Source organism: Trachemys scripta, chromosome 3 (assembly GCF_013100865.1).
Source record: "Trachemys scripta elegans isolate TJP31775 chromosome 3, CAS_Tse_1.0, whole genome shotgun sequence".
NCBI lineage: Eukaryota > Metazoa > Chordata > Testudines > Emydidae > Trachemys > Trachemys scripta.
The window spans coordinates 197,696,575-197,721,869 of NC_048300.1; the positions used below are offsets into that span (position 1 = coordinate 197,696,575).

Below are 25,295 nucleotides of genomic sequence, written 5' to 3' on the forward strand. Positions count from 1 at the left end.
AATCAGTGGTCAGAGCACAGGACTTGAATCCAGCTCTCCTTCATCCCAGGTGAATGGGTCCCTGCTTGGTTTTTTTTCCTGTTTTGTTCTGATGTGGAACAGGAAAGTTTCTGAACTCTTGAAAATATTCGCAGGAGAGGAAAACCGTTTCCCACCCGGAACTACTCCCAGCCACCTAATAGAGTAAGCCAGTTCCTTTGCCAATGGCTGTTGGGCATAGAGCATACACATTCACTGTCTAGGACAACCTCCCAGAGACCACCAGAACTCACTAGAGAGAGGCAGTCAAATTGGTAGTGACCCAGTGACTCAGATCAGGGTTGAGGCACATGGGTAGGAAGTGTGCAGCTAGTGTGTGGTTCAGCATAGGACTTCAGTCTCCAGTGCTGTCGAGCTGGTTCCTTAGAGCAGCATTAAAATCCACGAATGTGACCGAGTGCTTGATTATAATATTGAAATACGGAAAGTGAGTGTTAACGAGCGGCTCGCTTTCCTGTGCTGGGAAGATGCTCCTCGGGAGAATTAATTATGACTAACACAGACAGAGTAATGTTGTTTATGGTGATGTCGTCTGCAGTGCATTTAAAAACAACTAGCACTTAAAATTACCTCCTCTCCGTCCCCTGCAAAGCATTCGGTAACTGACTGTGACGCTCTGGAGGGTCACCCAGGCCAGGAAGAGGTTCAATCAACACCTGTTTGCAGGGAAACTCAATAACCCTTCCAGCCCTGAGTTCTCCTCCCACCACATCTTTCTGCAACTCCCAGCCCCTCTGACTGTAACGCTCACACAACCATTACCAAGATCACTGCTCCTTTAGAGAGACAATATACAGCAGCCTGTTAGCATAACTGGGGTTAACACAGCCTTCCCTTCAGTCACAGCACTGAGCTGGTTTTCAGCAAACGTAAAGCACGTTTGTGAAAAGAGAACCTCAGTGTAAGTGATCCCATAAGGATAGAAATGGTTACAAACAAAAGTGAAAACACTCTGCTAAGCCTGAAATTCAACAAACGAGAGTCTTTTGTTCAGAGAAGTTGTCTCGCCGCAGTCGTTCTTCCAGCATGGCTGGCTAGTCCTTAGCCAGGATCCCAACACAGAGTTCAAAGCGTTTGGTTTCTGTGGCCTGGTCTACACTAAAAAGTTAGGTTAACCCAGCCACATCGCTCAGGGGTGTGAAGAATCCACACCCCTGAGCAACGTAGTCAAGCTGACTTAAGCTCGGGTGCAGACAGCGCTAGGTGGATGGAAGAATTCTTCTGTCGACCTAACTGCTGCCTCTCGGGGAGGTGGATAACTACACCGACAGGAGAACCCCCTAGAGTAGCATCTACTCTGTAGCGTTTCAAGAGTAGATAAACCCTTTGTCTCCTCAGGTGAAGGGCCACTTATGGGTTTTCTTCCCCTCTCTTTATAGACCACTAAACCTTTGAAATGTGTTCTTCTGAAATGACTCCCCACATAAAGTTCCTTCCCATGCTGGGTGTAGACGCCATGCTGTGTGGTGGAGACGCCATCCTGGCTTCTACCCCACTTGTGATTTTCGCAATGCAGATGATCTTCCTGCAAAGTCCAATACGAAAGAATAGACCCCTGTCCTTGGCCACATCTGGCTTCAGGTGTCCGCCCCTTTCCTTCGTCTGGAAAAACCCGTTTATCAACTTCTACTGGCATGCCTGCATCAAACATGTTTTAATCGCTTTCCAGCACATCTATATAATTCTTTGTAGGGGAACTGTTCCCACATCCCGCAAGGACACGAATGAGCAGTGAGTTAGTAGTTTTCCAAAGATATATTACGTGCCATCTTTTGGAGCAATACCACGGCAGCAGTGTGTGAAGCACACTGAGCCGGCCAGCCAGCTGAGACCCATTGCTCCAGGCCCACCGGTGCTGGGGTTCGACTGGGGACCGTTTCAGTAATGCCCTGCTGTTCTCGTAACTATATTTTGCCCGTGGTTAGGCTGCGGTCTGTTGAGTTTGAATTGCTTCCCCTCATCTCGTAGCAAGGTTAGGCGTTCTAGAAAGCCTTTCAAAGGTGAGGAATAACAAGCAGGGAGAGGCCAGGGACAGCACAGAGTAATAATCCAGCGCTTCAGAGCAGCGTCAAGAAGAGGTGATCGTTTGGTCTCTGGTCTTGGAATCTGGAACCTTAGAACAGCCAATGCTCAGACTGTGCACAAACCCAGAGCTAAGGGCATGAAGTTTTGCTGTCCTGGACTAGTTCAATGCAGCTGGACACACTATTAGTAGCTTTATGGTAGCCCTAGGTGCTCCAACCAGAATCTGGACTTACATTGTCATGGGCGCTGTGCAGTCATATGGTAAGAAACAATCCCTGCACTAGATTGTAAACAGGGGTGAAAGTAACTTAAAGGACTTACCGGTACGCCGGAGTCCTGAGCGGGGGTGTGGCCTCAACCGGAGGGGGTGTGACCTCAATCGGAAGAGGCAGGGCCTTTAAATCACCCTGGAGCTACCAGCTGCAGAGGCGGCTGGGAGCCCCGGGGCTCGGGGCGAATTAAAGGGCCTGCGGCTCCGGCCGCCATGGAGCTCCAGGCCCTTTAAATCAACGCGGGAGCTCCGCTGCTGGAGCTCTGGTGGCGCTTTAAAGGGCAAGGGACTCCCAGCAGTGGCTGGAGCCATGGGCCCTCTAAATCACCGCCGGGGAAGCCGGTCCAGTCTGGCACGGCGTACTGGCTCTTGCCGGTACACCGGACCGGACCGGCTTACTTTCTCCTCTGATTGTAGAGCTACCAATCTAAACCGACTAATGGCAGGAACAGACGCACAGAGAGGGGACATGACCCAGGGTGGGTCGTTGGCAGAGCTGGGAGTAGATCCTAAGGTCCAGAGCTCCCTCCGTTGGACCACCCGGCCTCTCAGATAGTCTAGTGCTCAAATAGTGCAGTGGTGGGTACCAGTGCCAGAACCTGGCTAGAGAAAGCTAAGGTTGCAGTCACTTGTAACTTTCAGGTTTCGCTTCTCGGGGCCTGCTGCTTGAAGGAGACTTTTTTTTCTTTTGGAAAGTGGGAATAAAACCACGCCAGCCATTTCCGAGAACAGGGAGAGCGATGGGGAAAATACTTTTCCGCCACGGGGAAAATAACATTGGCAGCTTTGTGTTTTGACAGCTGTCTGGCCGAAGCGGCTGGGACTAGGAAGGTGATATTTGACAAGGAACTAGCCGTAACTGAGAAGAGATGCCTTGAAGTGTTCTAGTGAAAATTGGATGCGATTTGGCTGAGTTCTAAGGCTTTGAAAATTGCATTTTCACACATGAAGAATCAACTTTTAATATTTGATCACAAGGAAGAATAATGCACCACTCGGCACCCATAGCACACTGTTCAGCTAGTGTCACAGCTCGATAAGGACTGGGGGCTCCAGGATACTTGGAGTGAGATTCAGGCTGTAACAGCCCCAGTGATGGGAGTGTTTGGATTCAGCTCATTGGCAAGAGAGAGGAGCCATCGCTAGGGCTACGATTTAGTCACGGGTATTTATAGTATAAGTCATGGACAGGTCATGGGCAATAATAATAATAAAAAAATTCACGGCCCGTGATCCATCCATGACTTATACTATAAATACCCCTGACTAAATCTGGGGGAAGGGGAGGGGAGGGGAGAGGGTCACTCTGGGGGAGGCAGTGGGGGGGCTGCTGGGGAGGGTGGGGCCAAGTGGGTTTCAGTTGCCACTGGGATTGCAGATGCCCCGACCTCCAGGCGCATTTGGATCTAGAGTCTGGGCCCATCTCTGTTTGCAGGGGGCTAAGTCCTGAGGTTCCCGCTCTGGTTTTACTGATCGAAAGCCTTCACAGACTGCCGCCCCTCTTTACTTCTAGTGACCCAGTGGGGAGTTTGTTTGAGCCCAGGATTAGGGCCTACGTTTCTTGGGCTCCATGACGTGCTGGTCCACGCACAGCTGCAGTATGTTCGCTGGAAGGGCTTGCCGGTGACTTACCAGGGGAACATTATTGTTTATAATTGGGGGGCTCTTACGACACTTCCAAACAGTTCATTGTGAAATGAACGCCTAGAAAACGTGGAGAAAATAGCAACTATCCCGTGACCCTTATTCACAGGGTCATGATTTCCAATTGCATTGGGCCTCTTTTCCCCCTGACTTGGTTTCAGCCAACCCCTCCATCCATGACGATCTGCCCTGCCCTGGGATACTAGGAAACGTCCTCTGTATTTCAAACAGTTCTGTCCTTGTCCTTCACACACCAGTTCCCTTGACACCTCCTGCATCGCTAACACAAGTGGATGTTTGTTCTCCTGCAGCACAGCTGCTGCTTATCCACTTTTTTTAACACAGAACAAAATTCTTCTAGTCTCAGCCCTCGTACACCTGTTTCACCTGATGAAAGTCAACAAGCTACCTGGGAGCTCAGTCTGTGATTCAGCGCCAGGTCCTCAGTTGCTGTAAATCAATGGATCTCACTGATTTATTCCAGCGGAGGGTCTGATCCTTAATGTTTATTGATAAGTGAGGTTACAGGGCCAAGTTCAGACCTGGGACAATTCCCCTGAAGTTATAACGTACGTGTTCTCTCTAAAAGTAACGGAACCCTGCAGGGTTTTTCTCCCCCTGGGGTTGCTGGGAATTCAAACCATGTCTTTAAACAATGCAGTTGTTTTCCAGGGAAGAGATGCTGCGTGGGGTGAACCATCCCTTAAGGAGGGTACGTTTTTCTGGGTTATGTCCCTTTTAACCACCTGGGGCCTCATATCTGCAGTGGTGCTGCAGTGAGCTAGGCTGGGAGTGAGAATGCGCAAGCACTGCGTGCACAAGCATTGATGGCATGTCAGACGCCGCTTCTCCAGCCTGGTCTACTGGCTTTCTTCAGATTCCCTTGGGGCCTGGGGGGAGGTTAGTGTGTTTGCTTTAGGTCAGGGCTGCTGTATTTGGGGAAAGAGGCGAGCCGCAGAGGAATGAGAGGCATTTACACCAGATCCTCAGTTGGTTTTAAATGGATGTAGTTGATTTCCACCAGCGGGGCTCTGGCTTAGAGGTCCTTGTGATCCCATCCAGGGGTCGCCGCGCGTGTTTAGTGATCGCCCCATTAGGGAATGCAGGATCGGGACCTTCGTAAACTGTCCAAGGCAGGGATCTTGTTGGCCAGTTTGTCTTGAAGGCACCTCTTGTGGCCCAGTTTAAATAAGCGTCCCAGCGGAGCACCCATTCGGATCTGGCGGGGGATTGTCAAAGGCAGAAAAGGTGCCCAACTCCCATGGGAGCCGTTCCAATCTGGAGTATAGTTTAGGTTCTTTGGGCCGATTTGTTCTCTGCAGCTTATTTCCCCCTCACTGTGATCAGGGGACATTTTATTTTCCCTAGTAAAACAATGGTGCAAAAAACCCATTATTTCCCCCCCTGACCCGGAGAGCACAAATGATCTTGGTTCAATTACGCCGTGGATTGCAAGAGAGCTATTCGGCAGCTCCTGCAAGCCGGGGAGACGTGCGCTGTGTTCTTCGGCGTTTTAGTTCTATTTAACAGCCCTCCTTTGGGAGTTGCCTCGGGGTGAGAGAAGCGCGCTGGTCAGATCTGAGGTTCCATGAACTGGTTTCACAAAGTGTGTTGGGTTATTTTTATTTTTCTGGCTCTAGGAGACCACAGAGTATACAGATTGCTGGTGTGAGTGAAGGGGCGGTCTTTGCTTGTCATCACAGCTGAAGAGTTTGGGCTTTGTGCAGAGCGGGGGATTTCTTAGTACAGAGAACATTTTTGTAGTTCACTAGAATTGAACCTAGGACCTTCAGAACCGAAAGGACAGCACTCATGCTAGAGGAGTACCTCTCTGAGCTGATACAAAGCAGAAGTCTCTTCTTGCTGGAGCCAGCCATTAGAGGGAGATGTGAATGATCATACACCTCTACCCCGATATAATGTGATCCGCTATAACACGGGTTTGCATACAACGTGGTAACCCCGGGGCTCTATCAGTGGGGCTCGGGCGGCGCTTTAAACGGCCCAGGGCTCTGGCTGCTGCGGGGAGCCCCGGGCCCTTTAAATCGCTGCCGGAGCCCTGCCCCCGCTACCACAGTATAACGCGGTTTCCCCTATAACGTGGTAAGGATTTTTGGCTCCCGAGGACGGCGTTATATCAGGGTAGAGGTGTATTATGTTGGACCAGATCTTCAGCGGGTAGAAATTGGCATGCCACCATTAAAGTCAATGGAGCAACGCTGATTTCCGTTAGCCTGTTGGGGTCTGCTAGGACACACAGAGAAATAACACCACTTGCTTATTTGCTTCTAAGTCAAGATGGGCTTGAACTAAAATCCTGGCTCCAAACACCCTCAGGCTCTGAGGAAGATCAGATCTGGGTCTGAACTTCATTGCTGCCCTTTATCTTTGTATCAGGCCAAACCAAATCCCCAGATCCAACCCCCTCCCACATGCTGGGGAAATGTAGATTTTGATCCAATTCTAAACGCTGCAGCCTGGGCCCATCTTTGCTTCTAAGCAGATTGACCACTCTGTGAAGTGAGAAATAATGTCACGAGCTCACTCCTTGGCCCTGGCTTGCTAAGCACCACTGGTGCTTTGTCCCGCTCTAGCGCCTTTCGCCTCAGGCTCTCGGAGCACTTTACAAACTTCAAATTAGTCAAAAAGAACAGGAGTACTTGTGGCACCTTAGAGACTAACAAATTTATTAGAGCATAAGCTTTCATGGACTACAGCCCACTTCTTTGGATGCATACCCGAAGAAGTGGGCTGTAGTCCATGAAAGCGTATGCTCTAATAAATTTGTTAGTCTCTAAGGTGCCACAAGTACTCCTGTTCTTTTTGCGGATACAGACTAACACGGCTGCTACTCTGAAACCTTCAAATTAGTCCTGACAGCAGCCCCTGGGAAAGACAGAAGTAGCGTTCTCTCTAGTTTAGAGATGGGGAAACCGAGGCCCGGGGAAGTAAATTGACTTGCATGGATCACTCCGTGACCCAGCTGGAAGGAGAAGACAGAGCCTGGACCCTGCCATACCCTGTTCTAACTAGAGCGGGTTGGAAAAATGCCAACAAAACATTCTTTTCACTAGAATTTGCCAGTTTGTCAAGCTTGAAATACTCGGTGGAGAGGGTTCGGTTCGATTTGACGAAGTTCTGTGGGAACCCTGCTGTGTTTCCTGCCAGCTCGTCCCCCGGTTCTTCAGCATCCCGTCATCTGGGCTGATGCGAGCAGAGAGCCTAGCAGCTCCTTGGCCGTCTGGACTTCCAGGGGCTGCAGCTCTGGGACAGCTCACCAGGCAAACTGCCCTGGAGTCAGAGGTCCTGTGGCCGCAAGGCAGCCCACCAGGCAGACTGCCCTGGAGCCCGGGCTCTGTCCCCTTTTGCAGAGAATTTTTTGCTCTCAATCGGAACAAACCCAGATTTTGAACTCTCGAAATCCTCCACGAAAGGGAATGACCTCCCTCCAAACAGCTCGAGTTCTAACCAACAGGCCAAGCTCCCAGAACTGAGAAAGGAAGCCCAGAGTCCTGACTCCCTGTCTTAACCACTAGATCACGTTCCTCTCGCAGAGTGAGGAAAAGAATGGCCAGTCCACTGCTCTCATCTCTGGCCGACCATCTCTCCCCTAATGTGCCCAGCGTCACACCTGAGGGATGGGTAACCCCCAGCTGATCAGTCACAGCGTTCAGACCTTCTAATGAATGGGTAGCCCTGTTTCATCCATGTGGTGGTGTGTTTTTTTTAATCCTTTCCTTCAGGATCCGGATGTCTGGCATAAAAGGCCTGCAGGGGGTGGTGAGGAAGACGGTTAATGATGAGCTCCAAGCGAACATCTGGGACCCGCAGCACATGGACAAAATCGTGCCTTCGCTGCTCTTCAACCTACAGCATGCAGAGGAGGCTGAGAGGTGGGAGTTTGCTTTTCCCTTCCCGGTAGGGAGCGCAGAGCTGCAGATAGCATTTCTAGCGCTGCTTAAACTTCCCCAGCGGTAGAGTCTGGGCAGTAGCAAACTTTTGTTCCCCGAGCGGCGAGGAAGGGTCTGAATTCCTGGAGCGCCCTCTGCCCTTGCTGGGTGAGAAATGAGTGGACCCGCCTTGGGACGCTGTCTGGTTTCATCCCCAGTGTACACGTTGAAGCAGATCCCCAGTTGGTGCAAATCGATGTCAATGGAGCTACACTGGTTTGCAGAGCTGAGGACCTGACCCGTATTTCCTACTATTGTCACAACAAAGGGAGGGCTAAAACCGCAAAGCCAGCTTCCTTTGAGCTGCACCCAGGACCGGCTCCCGGGTTTTTGCCGCCCCAAGCTGCAGAGGGGGGGGGGGGAAAAAAGCTGCGATCGCAATTGCGATCAGCGGCACTCCGGCAGCAGTTCCACCGCGCCGCTTTCTTCTTCGGCGGGAATTCGGTGGCAGGCGCTTCCCTCCAAGAGGGACCCGCTGCCGAATTGCCACCGAACAGCCCGACGTGCCGCCCCAAGCACCTGCTTGCTCGGCTGGTGCCTGGAGCTGGCCCTGGCTGCGTCCCAACCCCCCAGCGGGCTTTCTGCGTACATCATAAAGAGATGTAACAAAAAAAAAAAAAATCCAGACATTTTGTTTCCATTGCAGGTGACCTTTAAGTAGAACTGGGTGAAATTTTTTCTTTTCTTTTTTTCTTTTGACAAATGGTAAATTCAATGAAACATCCATTTTCCAGGGGACCAAAACGGTTTGCAAATGTAGGTCGAATCTGGTGGAAAGAAAAAGAAGAAAATACATATTTAAAAAGACAAAAAATAATTCCAACCATGTAGACACTACATATTTTGATTTTTCATTTCAAAACGATGGTTTTGTTTTGAAATGTAGCTAGATTTGACAACCCTCCTGAGAATGTTTGGTTGTTTTTTTTTTAAACCGAACAAACAAACCTGAAAATGAAACAAAACAAAAAACGGGGGAGGATCACTTTTGACTGAACGCATTGAAAAGTTTCTGCTAGAAAAACACTCAATGTTTTCCCCGGATCAGTGATTCGCTCCGTGCCTTTCTCAAGTTCTGCAGCTAGCTAGTGGCAGAACCACAAGCCCTGGTTCCCCGCCCTCTGCCTTGTAGCCAGCTACCAGCTCTCTGTTTTGCTTGTATTCTCTCAGACACACAATAGTTATTGGGCGTTACAGTTTGGGGCCTTTGGAAGCTTCCTTAAAAGGAGGCAACTTGAGTTTTTGTTTGTGGTGTTTTCTCTCTGCGGGACTGAAATTGTCTGCTGGGAAAGTTCTTCATGGTGATGATAATGCTTAGAGGCCCTGTTGTGTTAGCTGCTGTACAGACGCCTGGAAGGAAGCAGTCCCTTCCCTGAGCGGCTTGCAATCGAAACAGACAAGACAAGGGCAGTGTTGTTATCCCCACTTTGCAGATGGGGAACGTAGGCACAGAGATGAAGTGAAGGGAAACTTGAGGCAGCTCAACTTGCTTTGCAGAGCTGTCAAGGTGAAGGCACAGACCTGTGCATTTGCCAGACAAGACTCTCAGCTTGTTCTCCTCTCTGACTCCAATTTTAGAGAGGAGTAACTGCCCCATAAACAGCGTGCAAGCTGGGACAGGAGATTAGGTAAAACCTCTCTCTCTCCCTTCCCCATCGTATGGCTCAGGCGTGTCCGCCCCAGCCTGCTGGGTTTTCACAAACAGACAGGGATTTTTAAGGGAAATTACTCAGGTATATCATTATCATCTATCTCATAGAGCTGGAAGGGACCCCGAAAGGTCATCGAGTCCAGCCCCCTGCCTTCACTAGCAGGACCAAATACTGATTTTGCCCCAGATCCCTAAGTGGCCCCCTTAAGGATTGAACTTAGGCCAATGCTCAAACCACTGAGCTATCCCTCCACCCGCTCTTCTTTGGATGCTTTTAGGACTGGCGAGAAGGGGACGTATGCATGAATTCTGCCTGGTTTATTTTGACGGTTAGGAAAGATGCCTCAGAAATCAAGTGTTCAGGCTTAAAACTCCTTCATGGCATTCGCATAAGCAAATGGTCCAAGCAGGCCAGATCCTGGTGCCCGCGTGTATCTGGAGTCACTCTTGAGTAGGCAGCAAGTTGCTCTGGATTTGCATAGGGTGAAGCGAGGGCAGGTTCTGGCTGTGTGTGTGTGTGTGTGTGTGTGTGTCTGATTTTTGAATGAGCGCACAAAGCTCCATGTTTCATATGCAAATAGGCATTTGTGGCGTGTAAAACACTGCAGTCTCCTGGCTTTGGGTGTCTACCACTGTCCTCTAGTGGTTGGCTCCCAGAAAGAATAAAGGAACCTTTCTGGGTATGCCTATAGTGCACATGGAGCCCGAGTCTCCCTTCTGACCACACACAAATCAGTGTGACTCGGGTCAGCAAGCACTGAGGACCCAGGACCGTGCTAAGGGGGTGGGTCAGAGCCCAAGTCCTGCTGCGATAGATCCAAGCTCTCTCCTTTTGCAGTGTGGACACAGCTCAGGCTGCAGACCTGCGTTAAATGGTCAGCCCAGTGCAGGACAGATGCATTAGCAGGGCTGAGCCACCCGGAGCCAACAATTGTAGTGCAGTGAGGACACTCAAGCCCGGGCTTAGAAACAGCAGGTCCCACAGACCCAGGTTTAGTATGCAATGTAGTGCTCCCATCAAAGGGGTTAGCTGAAGTGGTTGAGACCTGTGTATTTGGCTCCCTAGGTGCAGAGGGAGAGATAGCTCAGTGGTTTGAGCATTGCCTGCTACAGCCAGGGTTGTGAGTTCAATCCTTAAGGGGGACATTCAATCCTTAAGGGGGACATTTAGGGATCTGGGGTGAAAATCTGCCTGGAGATTGGTCCTGCTTTGAGCAGGGGGTTGGACTAGATGACCTCCTGAGGTCCCTTCCAACCCTGATATTCTATGATTCTACGTGTTTAATTTTTGTAATTACTGAGTCTGTGGTACATGGACAGTCTCCTACAGACACACACTGCAGACCAAAGGTCCATCTCCTGCCCCAGGGGCCGGGGGTCAGAAGCACAGGGCTGGCTGGGAGCAGCGAGCTGTGCGCTTTGCTGCCTCCTTGCCCCTGATTCACTGTCTGGCTGCCTACGCAGGGGTCTGTGCAGCACCCGTCGCCATGGCACCCGAGTGCCAGACATGTTTTTCAAACATGATTCGTATTTTAACTTTCTCTCCCCGCCCCACTCCCGGGTGATGGCTGTTATTGTCAGGAAACCGAGGCAGATCGGTGTGTGTTTTCAGATTGTTCTTGAGGCACTGGGGTCTCTCCTCACTCTGATCTGAGCTCCACAGTCACGGGCCAACGGCTAAGGAAGCTCTGACCCCACTCACTCTCGTGGTCCTGTCCATCCTCCGGTGGCACTAGTAAGATATATTGGAATTGGAAAAGGTACAGAAAAGGGCAACAAAACTGATTAGGGGTATGGAACAGCTTCTGTGTAAGGAGAGATTAATAAGACTGGAACTTTTCAGTTTGGAAAAGAGACGACTAACGGGGGATATGATAGAGGTCTATAAAATTATGTCTGGGGTTGAGTAAGTAAATAAGGAAGTGTTATTTATTCCTTCTCATAACAGAAGAACTAGGGGACACCAAATGAAATTAACAGACAGCAGGTTTAAAACAAACAAAAGGAAGCATTTCTTCACACAACATACGGTAAACCTGTGGAACTCCTTGCCAGAGGATGTTGTGAAGACCATGAATTTATCTAGTTCTTCTTTGAACCCTGTTATAGTTTTGGTCTTCAAAGGTCCATCTAGCCCAGTATCCGGTCTTCTGACAGTGGCCAATGCCAGGTGCCCCAGAGGGAGTGAACAGAACAGGTAACATCAAGTGATCCATCCCCTGTTGCTCATTCCCAGCTTCTGGCAAACAGAGGCTAGGGACACCATCCCTGCCCATCCTGGCTAATGGATCACTTGATGGTTACCTGTTCTGTTCACTCCCTCTGGGGCACCTGGCATTGGCCACTGTCAGAAGACCGGATACTGGGCTAGATGGACCTTTGGTCTGACCCAGTCTGGCCGCTCTTAGGTTCTTAAGCACATAGCTGTTGTGGGTGGTGATTTAGAAGGAGATGGTTTCTCAAGCAATCAGTGCCAGCCACCATCACAGCCAAAGAGCCCTTGCTGTTTGGGGTCATCAGGAGCTTGGATCTTCGATTCCAATGTGTTACTCCCGGCTGAGTGTATAAGGCACAAAGCATGTTGTTTTGGTGGGGAAGGGGAGAGTTGGAGCTCCCCCTACTGGCCCGTTGCAGAATAAACTAGGCACCTCTTAAACTCCCAACCAAATGCACTCTTTTACTTGGAGCCCTAATTTGTCGGCAAAGAGGAATTTCCCACTGGCTGCCTCCATTCCATGGTACATCTGAGCTGCGCCGCGCGGGAGGGGGAAGGCCGCGTGGGCGGGGTCCGATAGTCAGCACCCTTCTGTTTATAGATCACCTCTCATACCAAAGGAGCCCAGACTGTTCAACAAGCTCATTGCGCACAGGGGATCCCTTCGCTGAGCACTGAAACGCAGCTGCCCTGGAGCAGAGCACAGCAGTTCCATTCTGCATGGTGCAGAGCCATACCTGGAAGGAGGTGTGAGGAGCCACTAATGTAGCTGGAGTTTAGGGAGGCAGAATGACTCTCATCGTAGGCCCAGATTTCCAGTTCCAAAGGGCGGTTTTTATATTCTGCATGCCAGCGTCCTTCACAGCAGAGCGCGGTGTTGGCTAGAGAACGAGAGCGTCGCGTTGTGGGACGGGAGAATGAGGGTGTGAAAATGGGTCTCCTTGATTGCTGCTGTACTGAGTGGTTCTACGGATGAGGCTTAATCTCTCTCTCGCTCTCTCTCAGCCGCTCTCCATCTCCCCTGCAAGCCACTGAAAAGGAGAAAGAGAGTCCCACTGAGCTGGCAGAAAGGTGCCTGAGGGAGTTACTGGGGCGAGCGGCTTATGGGAACATTAAGAACGCCATCAAACCTGTTCTCATGTAAGTCACTCGATCAGGTGATTGTCGCTGCACCCTGCCCACATCTCTCCTGTGCTGGACCCTCTGGCTCTCTGTGTTCTCTTTTCCTCCTCCGCCTTTGTCCCAGAGTGGGACCCTTTTGTATTATTGATCTAAAGGAACAATAATGTTGCTGTGAATTAGTGAGGCTTGGTCTACCCTACGGAGTTAGGTGGACATGAGGAGGGTTATGGTGACCTAACTATGTCAGAGTCTACACTACAGGGTTGCTCCCGCCGATGTAAGCGCCCTACTGCACCGACATCGTAACTCTACCTCCAGGAGAGGTGTAGGGCGTATGTTGGGGCAAGGCAGTATCTGTATAAATACGGTGTTCCTTACCTCAGCTGTTGGCGGTCTTGTCAATTTCATGGCTCAGCTGGGGCTGTGAAATTGACGAGAAAGTTGGCTCCTGGCTCCCCAGCCGGGTTGCTGCCGGGTCTCTATTCCAAGCCGAGCTGCCACCCAGGCTCCTGGCTTGGGCTGCCGTAGGGGCTCCCTGCTCCCCACTGGGAACCCTGCTGCCCCCTGGGGTCCTGGCTCTCCGCTCCCCATGGGGAGTACGGCAGCTGACCGGACCCCGGGCGCAGACCTCCTCGCCAGAAGTGAGAAACCCTGGATGACTGTACCCCAGCTCCTGGCTGGGAGTGGGGAGGTGAGACGCCCAGAGGGTAGCTGGGCTCCTGGCAAGGAGCTGCGCGGATCTGAGAGCCCTGGCTCTCAGGCTCCCACACTGGCTCTCTTCAGTCGATGGAAGCGCCCCGGTGAGGACACGCACCACCGACAGAAGGAGGGTAATGTGGACATCCGCCTCCGCAGTAATTTACTGCAATAGCTGTAAGTTGGCCTAACATAGGTCAACTTCAGGTTGTAGGGTAGACATACCCCTGGTGTCTCTTTGTATGTAATGGAATCCTAAGAACATCAGAACGGCCATACCGGGTCAGACCAGAGGTCCATCTAGCCCGGTGTCCTGTCTTCCGACATCTTCCAATGCCAGGTGCTTCAGAAGGAACAAACGGAACAGGTAATCATCAAGGGATCAGATCTACTCCGCTGTGTGTCATAAACCTTAGACTGCTCATAGGTTCTGGAGAGTCTCCTTTAGCACAAGTGGCAGTGGGGCCTGCGTTTCCGAATCAGGACGGGCCGAGTTCCATCTCTGCTGCTGCTTTGAAGTTAGTGGCCGCAGCCTGGAGCAGAATGACAGCTCTGATGGCCTAGGGGCTGTGGATTTGTTCCAATACCTAGGGCATTGCACTTTTCCAAGTGCTGTATACGTGTTAGGTAATCTCCTCCTCCCAACAACTACTTCCCCTGGTGGGTGGGTAACTATCAGCCCCAGTTTGGTGAGGAGGGAAACCGAGGCACAGAAAAGCTAAACGATTTGCCCACGGTTACAGAGGGACTGAATGGCAGAGCTGGGATAAAGACCTAGGAGTTCCTGGGTCCCAGGCCCAGCCATACAGGGGCAAAGTCAGTGAGCACAAGCTGTGGACTAACCCCTAAAAGTGAGCAACTCCTGAGGCTGGGAGGGAATTGGGAAAATGGCAGACAAATTAGCTCTTTACAGGGTTTGATCCTTAGCTGGCAGTTTGCAATTCTACATCGGCTCCTCTTTCCAGATCTTTGCTCCTCCGCCTCCTTTCGCTCCCTGCTCTGACTGCTTCTGTGTCACTTGCCTCCCACGCTGTTTGTTTGCTGTTTCTCTCTGAGCAAAGGGAAGAGATGCCTTTGCTTGTCGTACAAGCAAGCCTACAAGCCTCTGTAATTGCTAAACTCACTCTTCTCTCTTTTTGTTTTTTTCTTTCCCTGAAGCCATCTAGACAACCACTCACTCTGGGAGCCAAAGACGTTTGCTATTCGCTGCTTTAAGATCATCATGTACTCCATTCAGGTGAGCTGCCGGAGAGGTGGCGTTTTGTGTCGCTTCAGTATGGTAATGAATTGTGAGTGTGTGCCCCGGTGCTCCCTGCTAGAAAGAATCCGAACTGCACCACTTGTGTGTCAGTGGCCCGGTGCTGCTAACTGTGGAGAAGGCCTGTTCTTTTGGAGGAGAAGGATCTGGCTTCTGTCCCTGTTGTCGCTGTGAAAGTCTGAGTAACCACTGCATGCAGTGCTCTGGCAATGAAGGACAGATTTGTTGCACTCTATATAAAACAGTGTGGGTAATTCCCTGGAACTAATCTGTATGTATCAACACAGAGGCTTGCTATCAGATGGTTCTTTGCAAATTACATCAACAGAGAAATACTAGGGATACTTGTGGCACCTTAGAGACTAACACATTTATTTGAAATAAATACTGATACCTTGCCCTTACATGGCACCCTGCAAAGATGGGGAGGCTTGTTGCCACCATGCTTCAGATGGGGAAATTGAGGCACGGAGGGTAAGTGACTTGCCCAAGGCCATAGGCTGAGGATTAGTAGCCAGAACTCCTGGGCCCCAGTCCTGTGCTCTAACCGCTAGCTCATACTACTTCCGTGATTTACCTGTGGCACTAGTGACTGATCCTAAACCTGTTATTCAGTCGGTGCGAGTTTGCCTGAGTCGGGACTGTAGGATCGGGGAGTACGTGGAATCCTTGTCCTGTTGTTGCTGCCTTTGGCTTTCCCTTCCCTCGTTCGTTAGACATGCTCGCAGCCCGGTGCGGTAAATAACGAGAGCCCCTCACTGTGCTGTGCGTCAGGATCCTCCCTGCACGCCGGAGAAGGACTAAGAAGGCCTGTCATGAGGCTGGAGCTCCCAGGAGGAATTCAGGCCGACACAGCCAGAGCTCCTGGGGCGTCATGCTGGAGTGGTAGTTAGTTCAGTGTGCTCCCAGCCGTGCTGGCCGGTTCGGGCAACAGGATCATGGCCCTGCCCTCTTCAGGGAGCTGGTGCGTGTGAAGTGGCTAGCAGGGAATATGTTTCCTAATGGGATTCTGGCCAGCCCCTGGCAAGCAACTCCTGGAGCCCTTCCTTGTGCACCCGCTTGGGGCTAGCCAGAATTTGGCCCTGAGATTTCCTGTCTTGGACTGCCTGGGCTTTGCAGCTATAACAAGAAGTAATGCTTTAGGCTGGGGGTCCCATCCACAATTGCTATATCGGGGGCTGGGTTACCTAGGCAGAGGTCAATTGCCTACCTTGGAATTTGGCCAGGGCTAACAACCCTCTCCTGCAAACTAATGAAATGCCGCTCTAGAGGACCGTGTGCATGGGGGAACCAGAATACAGCCGTTCTTTCCCTGTTTGTTAGTGCAAAGCAAGCTCCCATTGAGTTAGGTGGCACGGCAATAGGGTGGAAAACCTTGTCCCAGGAGCCATTGGGAGCTACCCATTCACAGTTTACTGCCATTCCATCAGAGCACGCCGCCTGTCTCCGCAGAAAGAGAAAGGAGCCGCCCGCGGCTAAGTACAAACTGTGCAGACAGGAGAAAACGATACAGGTCGAATTCTGCACTCAGTCACTCCCGTGCAGCCCCAGTGGCTTAACAAGATGTTGCATGGAGATAAGTGAGGGGAGAATTTGACCCTCGTGTGTAGGATACTGGAAAGGTAATTAGAAATGTTTCCATGATCTCTTTGTTTGAGTCCCAATGAAAATATATTTCTGTCTGGATTGTCGTCTCCCTTCCCTTCTTTATCGTCACTTAGCCCATGTACTTTTCATCCAGTGCATTGGTTATTTCTCCTTTTTCCACTCTGCACAGCAGGGCGAACGGAGAGGAAGGGCAGCATGGCGGTTAGGGCAGTAGCTGCGGAGACCAGGTTTCAATTCCCAGCTCAGCCGCTGGCTTCCTGTGGGACTATGTACAAGTCACTTAGCCTCCCCGTGCCTCAGTTTCCCATCTGTACAATGGCGATCGTAGCACTGCCCTGCCTCACAGTGATGTGGTCAGGATAAATCTATTAGATAGTACAGTGATAGGGTACCTAAGATGTCAGTGTCACTTTTGTTTCTAGTTAATTTTGATTTATGGCTCTCTCCTGCCAGCTCAGCCCTGCTGTCCTTGGGGAATGCTTATATTTAAAAAAGGCACTGGTTTTCACTGCATTTTTTATCTTGTAAACTGCCCGATGCCCATTATCTTTAGATTAGGTTTTATAAAATCTATCTATCTATCTATCTATCTATCTATCTATCTATCTATCTATCTATCTATCTATCTATCTATCTATNTATCTATCTATCTATCTATCTATCTATCTATCTATCTATCTATCTATAATATTACAAAATCGAAATGCTGGGCGTATAACTCACCAGGGCCCGTTGGAAGGATACACAATCAATACAGTCTCTCTTCATAAGTACCCAGGATTAATCACTTATTGGACCAACTCCTGATGGTGAGAGAGACAAACTTTCGAGCCACGCAGAGCTCTTCTTTATGTCTGGGAGAGATACTCAGAGCGTCACAGCGAAATACAAGGTCAAACAGATAGTTTAGCACAAGTAGGAAGCATATATTGTAAGGGAGCAATGCTAAGCTATTTAACCTTGTATTTAGCTGTGACGCTCTCAGTACCTCTCCCAGACCTGAACAAGAGCGTTGTGAGGCTCGCAAGTTTCTCTCTCACCAACAGAAGTTGGTCCACTAAAAGATATGACCTCCCCCACCTCATCTCTCGAATATAGAATCATAGAAGATTAGGGTTGGAAGAGACCTCAGGAGATCATCTAGTCCAACCCTCTGCTCAAAGCAGGACCAATCCCAACTAAATCATCCCAGCCAGGGCTTTGTCAAGCCTGACCTTAAAAACCTCTAAGGAAGGAGATTCCACCACCTCCCTAGGGAACCCATTCCAGCGACTGACCCGATTACAACCACCCCGCATACAGGATTAATTATGACAGTGGCTTTTATACATATGTAAACCCTGTAAATCATTTCCCCCATATGCACATCTCCCGACTAAAGTTCCGTGTGCTAGACTTTCGTAAGTATGTTTCCATTCTGCACGTCCATTTCTATTTGGTAGCTCGAAAAGTCATCCAGTGTATTCCTGGGTCAGTGACGCTTTTTCTCTACACAGTAAATTTCCCTGCGCCTCTTTCCATAAATATACAGGTGCAGTCTGTGTGAGCACATCTTCTTCTACTGGCTGGCCCCAGCCTCTTACTTGCCCCTCGTTAAGGATGGTCCCCTTGAGATCGAGTGGCAGAGACCAGTGCTGCAGGTCCCTGATTCTGTCCTCCCAGGCGACCTGTCATACCTGCATGTCTGTGGCCGTGCTAATGCGTGCATGGAACGATCCACTGAGCTCGAGGTAGTGGGTGCCGTTAGGAGTGACACGTTTATCGCTCACTGGTGTTCAATTGATCTCAGCGCTTGCGGGATTGGCCACTGACTCACCTTCCTGCCGCCCTCTCCCTGGCATCCGTGGTATTACATGGGCTGCAGGCGGGCACAGAATTTGGCCTGGTCTGGAAGGTTCCACAAACATAGGTCAATAGTTCAGTGCTGCGTGTGTCCATATTTCATGACCACCATTGTGCGGTCAGGAAAGGCTCTGTGCAGAAGTGACCCCGCTCCCCGTGCGCCTTCCGGTTAGCTCCGCTGCCTTCCTTGCTGTTGCCTTTGTAGAGGTGGCACTGCTATGGGAACGCTGGATTCTGCCCTCGCGTGGGCGTCATCCACCAGGTGCTGAGTGCCAGGCCTTCCTTTCTTGCGCTGATGTCCAAGGCAGGAATTGCCCCCAGACGCGAAGGTCGGCCTGGCTCAGCTGCCATCTATCAGCGCGGCTCACTCTCCGCTTTCCTTCCAGCCTCAGCATTCCCACTTGGTGATCCAGCAACTCCTGGGACACCTGGATGCCAACAGCAAGAGCGCGGCCACGGTGCGGGCTGGGATCGTGGAGGTCCTGTCGGAGGCAGCTGTCATCGCGGCCTCGGGATCAGTGGGTAAGGAAGGGATCCAGTCCGGCACTCCCATGGCTTTCCCCTTCCCTCCAGCGCCTGAGCCTGCTTCTGCCTCTCCGGGCTGGAGTGATTCCCTGCAGCAGTCATTGATCTGAGAGGCATGGTGGGAGCTTGGTTCTCAGGAGCCGGAGATGGCAGCCCCGGGAGCGGTGGTGAAAGCTTGGCCCAGCACAGGCCTCTGCACTGTAGTGACCGGAAGCATTTCAGTCAGTTTCCTTTCGAGACCCATTAACAGGCTGGGGCATTGCAGAGATGCCAGCTGGGGATAAAACCCCTGCGCAACTGGGAAGGAAATGAGGCAGGCAGACACGGGGCTGATGGATTGTCGGTGCCAGCAGTGCTGTGTCATCAGGGAACGGTTCAGCCTGGCTCGTTGCTTCCCTTTGCACTGCCAGCAGCTGGCACCGTGGGCACCAGGTCAGAGAGCAGGGAGTGTCCGAGCTTCGGGGGGAGAGTGGTTTGATTTCGGTTTGTTCTGACTCCCGGCTGGAAAGATCTGAGAGCGGCCAGTGGTGTGTTTGGAGAGGCGACTCCCCGGCAAGGCTTTTACACCCGGGGTCTGCCTCTGCTCCCACCCCAGGCAGCAGCCGCACTCCCTTGACCCGGGTGGGCCGAGGGAGGTGCCCCTAATGTTGCCTGAGCTCAGCTGGCCTTATACGCTGGTGGGCTGGCTGGTTATACGGGGTGAGCTGAGCTCATGCAGACTGGGATTATGGGCTTTACAGGAGAGCTGCTGGCATTTGGATAGCGCAACCGCCTGTGGATTCCCTTGTGCTCAGCGCTCCTGCTTCGAGCGGTAGAATCGCAGAATCCTGGGGGCGGGGGGGTTCCTCCTGCTTAGCAGTGGGGGGCAGAGACCCAGGAGTCCTGTGCTCCGTACCCCTTGCACTCCTGGCCTCCTGACGCACAGCAGGACAAAACTGCAGATGAATGAGTTCTGTCCATTTATCAGACTCTCTTAAATCCTGGATTCCCTGGGGCTGTGGGTTTCCCACCGCTGAGCTTCAGTGTCTCAAGCCCAGCAGGCCAGGGGGCGTTGTCTAATGTCTGTTGCAGGGGACTGGGAGTTGAACTCCTAGGTTCAATTCCTGGCTCTGGCACTGCCCCACTGTGTGGTCTAGGGTAGGTTTCTTAACCAGTCCGGGCCTGTTTCCCCATTTGCAAAAAGCAGCTAATGAGACGGGGTCAGTAGAACAAGGAGCTGAGCAGGCAGGTGGTTAGAGAAAGGAGGTTTCACCTCATCAGGGTTTTACTGGGCTTTGCTTTTGCATACATTTCCTCCCCCCCATCTTTTCTGTGTCTGTCTTTCTTGTATTTATAGTCCTTAAAAGGATGTGGTCACGTGTATTCTGGCCAGAGATGCACCAGAAACACACAGACCCTCGGAGAAACCAGGTGGTAGTTGTTGGCAGTACAGGATCTCTTTGTGCTAGGCGCTTCACCAACACGCAGTGAGAGATGGTCTCAGCCCCAAAGAGCTGGCAATCGAAATAGACGAGAGAGAAAGGATGAGGGGGAAACTGAGGCACAGAGCAGTGAAGTGAGTTGCCCAAGATGATACAGCAGGTAGAGGGCAGAGCTGGGAACGGAGCCTAGGTGTCCCAAGTCCCAGCATGCTCTGCACCTCGAAGACTGGACAAGTCTGTGCGGCTGAGTGCATCTCCATAGCAAAATTGCCGGGTTCTCTTTCATAGGCAGTGTAGTTGGAATCGTGTTGGTCCCAGGCTATTAGAGAGACGGTGACCCGGAGAAGAGCTCGGGGTGGCTCAAAAGCTTGTCTCATAGACTCATAGACTCATAGACTTTAAGGTCAGAAGGGACCATTATGATCATCTGGTCTGACCCCCTGCATGCTGCAGGCCACAATACCCTTCCCTGGACTCTTCTGTTGAAGTCCCCAATCCTGTTTTTAGTGACTTCAATCGGCTGAGACCCTCCTGCTAGAGATCCCTGCCCCATGCTGCGGAGGAAGGCGAAAAACCTCCAGAGGCTCAGCCAATCTACCCTGGAGGAAAATTCCTTCCCGAATTGTCTCTCCCCAACAGAAGTTCATCCAATAAAAGTTGTGGCCAAACTCCCCGTTGAGTTGAGTTGGGTTTAACAAGGGCTTTACCGCAGATTGCTAACAAATCGATAGCCCCGTTCGGTCCCGTCTGCGCTGGCAAACCCCAGGCTGAGCTCTCGGAAACGATCCTTGGATGTGGGATCTTTGCTAGTGTAGAAGTGTGAGGTTCATACTGGTGGGAGGGGGGAGGGTTAAGTTGTGGCCCTCTCCACCGTGGCCTGGTGTCTTTGCTGGGGGTCTGAAGAGCAGGCACCATAAGCCTGGGATGGCCTCTTCTTTGTCAGGTTACATCCCAGTGTGACCAGCCCCCTCTCGCTTAAAGTGGGGCTGCATGTCCCAGGAGGGGTAGCAGGGTTGGCTGAATGGGAGTAATGTGGTGTAGTGGCTAGACCGCTGGCCTGGGTCTCAGGAGATGTTGGTTCCGTTCCTGGCTCGGCCCTTAGCCAGCTGGAGGAATGGTTTAATGGTAAAACATATTAGCTGAGGAATACCAAGCAATGGTAGGCAAACAGTATAATGGCTAACAAGGGTTAGGCTGGAGACTCTTGCCTACATGCTCGGGGTCTTACTGATCACCATATTTGGGGTCAGGAAGGAATTTTCCTCCAGGGTAGATTGGCTGAGGCCCTGGAGGTTTTTCACCTTCCTCCGCAGCATGGGGCAGGGATCTCTAGCAGGAGGGTTCTCTGCCAATTGAAGTCACTAAGACACAGGATTTGGGGACTTCATCAGCAGAGTCAAGGAAAGGGTAGGGACGGTTTTGTGGCCTGCAGCATGCAGGGGGTCAGACCAGATGATCATAATGGTCCCTTCTGACCTTAAAGTCTATGAGTCTATGGGTTGACTTTGGGCAAGTCCCTTCCCCTCTTTTTGCCTCAGTTTCCCCATCTGTAAATTGGGGCTAAATGTAAGCGCTCTAAGAGCTAGGTGGTGTTCTTGATGAATGCCTCTGCCTGCCCTCTCTGCCCTTCTCAGGACCGACTGTGCTGGAAGTGTTCAACACCCTGCTCCGGCAGCTGCGGCTGAGCATTGACTATGAGCTGACGGGCAGCTACGACTGTGCCGTCGTCAGTACCAAGATCATCAAGGAGCATGAAGAGAGGATGTTCCAAGAGGCCGTTATCAAGACCACAGGTAGGCAGGTTGCGCGCCGGGAGGGCATCGCCGCCTCCGTTGGCCGGAGGGGCCTGCTCTGCTAACAAGGATGTGTTCGGATAAGGGCGTCGTCGTTTGCTGCTGCTGTCGGTCGGGTTGGACAAGGGTGATCTGATGGTCGCCAAAACCAGACCCATAAAACAGGAAACGATTCAAATCGAGGAGCAAAATCAGCTAGCCAAGGAGCAGGTGGGTTCTAGTTACAGGGCAGGTCAGTTGGGATCTAATTGGCTGATGTTCCCATGTACTGAGTCAGATTCAACACTAGGGAACACCAGGAAAATGGAAGTCCAGCCTGACTTGGGAGTCTGCGTCGAAGCCCACAGACTCGGCTTGGGGTCGGGCTTTCCAGACAAAGGGGGAAGTGCAGCAGTGGCGTTGGGGAAAAGGCTCGGGGAAAGTGACATCTGAGCCCTAGAACTGAACGATCGTTCCGAGCAGCGATGGCTGGAACCAGATCCCAGTCGAGGTTCTTTTAAAACAGCTTGGTTTTCCCAGTCAGCTCGATGGGAAACACAAACCCGGGAGTTTCTTGGGACTGCCGCCCACTTCTTTATCCTGCCCTTTATTTCACTTCTGTCTCATCTGTCAATTTCCCAGAGGGGTGAATTGGCTTCCTGTAGGAAATAGATATTTTGGCAGAAGATTGGATCCAATTTAGCCCATAAGTGGCTGTGACTTGGATGGATCTGTCATCTGGGTTCCTGTTTGTCCACATCAGACTCGCAGCCTGACTGGAGGGGTGCACGCTCAGGAGGGGCTGCAAATCGGGACCGAGGTGCAGAACAAACAAACGATTGAAAAGTTGTTGTCCTTAGCTTGGCGGTATAGATGAATTGAGGGATAGCGGTGGCACTTGTCTTGCAATGACAGTGGAATACCAGCGGAGGGCAGTATCCACCCAAGAATTCCCAAACATGAACCCAGGGAATTGCAGAGAGATTCTGGCTCTAGAAGGCAATTTCCCTTTGCCCTTGTGCGGTTTGGGAGCAGCGTGAAGGAGTTCAGAATTTAGGCCCAGCCTTGCAATGAGGCGGGGAGGGGCAGTGGAGAGGAAGAAGAGATAGTGGGCATGAGCTAACTACGAGCTACCAGCCTCCCTGCAGTCCTAGGTTTGTGCAGCTGCCTTTACACGGCTGGAGTAGGATCGTTTTGTCTCCAGGCGCCCAGGTGGTGGGGCAGGATGCCTCTGCTCCAGGCCTGCCCGTCACAGAGGCCTCTGGTCTGAGCAGGGGGAGCCCATTGCCTGCTGGGCTCGGCTGTCTGCCGTCTGCCTGAGGTGGATCTGGGCCCTGTTCACCTTACCCCTCCCTCGAGAAAGGGGGGTGAGTGTCGGGCAGGGACATGGGGGGGAGACAGAGAAATCCGAGCGAGGAAGCTGCTACAGGCCACTGCCTAAGCTCCTCAGTCCTTGTTCTCTACGCCGTGAATGGCCCTGCAGCCGGCCTGCCTGATGCTTAGCTCCAGTAGCTAAGCTATGCCGCCCTGTCGGGGCGGATTCTCCACTCACGACTCTGAGCAAACCCGGGGGGAGGAGGAGAGGGAACGGCACCGGCTGGACAGGCCCCGACACTCCCTCCGCCGGGACGTACTTACCCCTGACCTGGTGACCCCGTGTGCTGCGGAGCAGGGTGTGCCGGAGCCTACTGCTCTGAAGGCCACGTCTGCTGCCTAGGGCGCTGGTTAAGGTGGGCCTTTTCTCCCCGATTTTTGGCTTTCTGAGTGGCTAAAGGGTCCCGCTTGATGCCTGTCAAGACCAAATGCTAATTGCCTGAGCTGTGTGCTGGTGACGAGTTACTGAACCTCTGCTACTACCGTGAAATAAAACCCTCCCATGAATGCCGGTGGGCCGCCCCGCGGCTCCCGCTCGCTGGAATCAGAGGAGGAAGGCCCCTTGGTGCTGTTCCTGAGATTCAGCCGGGGGGCTTGCTCTGGCCAGGCGTGTTGTGGGGTAGATAAACGGACATGCAGGGCTCAGTTCTGCCCCCCACCCTGGCATCTGCGTGGGACTCCCGCTGACCACCCAGGGCAGAGATTGGCGCGCGTGGGCGTCCGCTGTGGAAACGGGCACTGGGCGTGTGTTCCATCTGCGACTTGGCCTTGACTGTCTTGCATGGTCTTAGTGCTGTCTGTCTTCTCAGGTTCCTTTGCCAGCACCCTCCCCACCTATCAGAGGTCAGAGGTCATGCTCTTTATAATGAGCAAGGTCCCGCTGCCTTCTCTGCACCACGCTATAGACGCTGGAAAAGCTGGGTGAGGACAGATTTACTTCTCTTCGCTCCCTGCCCCTCTTGCGAAAAGGGAACCTTTCTCGGGTGACACACTGGAAGCTGCTCAAGAATTGGGTTTGGATTCGCTCTAGCAGGGATCCCTGGGGAAGTGTCCCCTGCCTCCCCAGCCATGCACCGGGCCAGACTTTAGTTCATATCCAGGACCAGTTTTCAGGCAGGCATTTGACTCTTGGGGCCGCTCCTCTGATTCATTGTGCAGTAGAAAACGCCTTTCACCTCTAGGTCCCCCGTTCAAATCCAGCCTCCGGTGGTGGTAGGTAGTGTCCATCTGGGACCTTTATAAAATGAGCGGAGAAGCTCAGCCCAGCTTTTATTGGCTGAGAGCTCCCACCACAGCCGGTTCCCTTAGTAACAGAGACGCCAAGGAGTGAGTGGGCCGTGGAGACTCATGCCAGCCCCCTCGGTCAGTGCTTGGTGCGTTGGTAGGGCCGTGGCGAGGAAGCTTGCCCGGCCATTTCTGTGACTACAGAGGACTGCAGACTGCCATGCTCTCCATCTGCATTCACCCTCCAAATTCCCTTTCAAAGCCTCGTTACGGTGCAATTAGAGAGGCATGTGAATCCAGTGTGTCACGAGCAAAGGGTTTCCCTCTTCCTTCTCGCGCTTTGCTGTCTGTTAGAATGTAGCTGCTGTATGTCACTGAAATCATTCTCCTGGGGCAAGAGAGCTTTGGGAGAGCAGAGCTTGAAAAAGAGCGGCCACGCTGGGTCTGACCAACGGCCCGTCTAGCCCAGTGTCCTGTCTTCTGACAGTGGCCAATGCCAGGTGCTTCAAAGGGCATGAACAGAACCGGGCAATTATTGAGTGATCCGTCCCCTGCTGTCCACTCCCAGCATCTGGCACTCAGAGCCTAAGGACACCCAGATGAGTCCCTGCCCATCTTGGCTAATAGCCATTGATGGACCTATCCTCCATGAACTTAT

At 51.9% G+C, this 25,295-nt stretch overlaps 1 protein-coding gene across 8 annotated transcripts in view; it reads left to right on the top strand.

Moving 5' to 3' along the window:
* Positions 1–25,295, top strand: part of EFR3B (EFR3 homolog B) — a 161,917-nt gene that overhangs the window by 117,380 nt on the left and 19,242 nt on the right. For all 8 annotated transcript variants that reach the window (XM_034766785.1, XM_034766784.1, XM_034766786.1 and 5 more), the window contains 6 exons: positions 7,723–7,872; positions 12,801–12,935; positions 14,772–14,850; positions 18,708–18,843; positions 21,902–22,060; positions 24,223–24,334. In XM_034766785.1, coding sequence (XP_034622676.1) covers positions 7,723–7,872; positions 12,801–12,935; positions 14,772–14,850; positions 18,708–18,843; positions 21,902–22,060; positions 24,223–24,334 — 771 coding nt within the window. The remainder of the gene's footprint in view (positions 1–7,722; positions 7,873–12,800; positions 12,936–14,771; positions 14,851–18,707; positions 18,844–21,901; positions 22,061–24,222; positions 24,335–25,295) is intronic.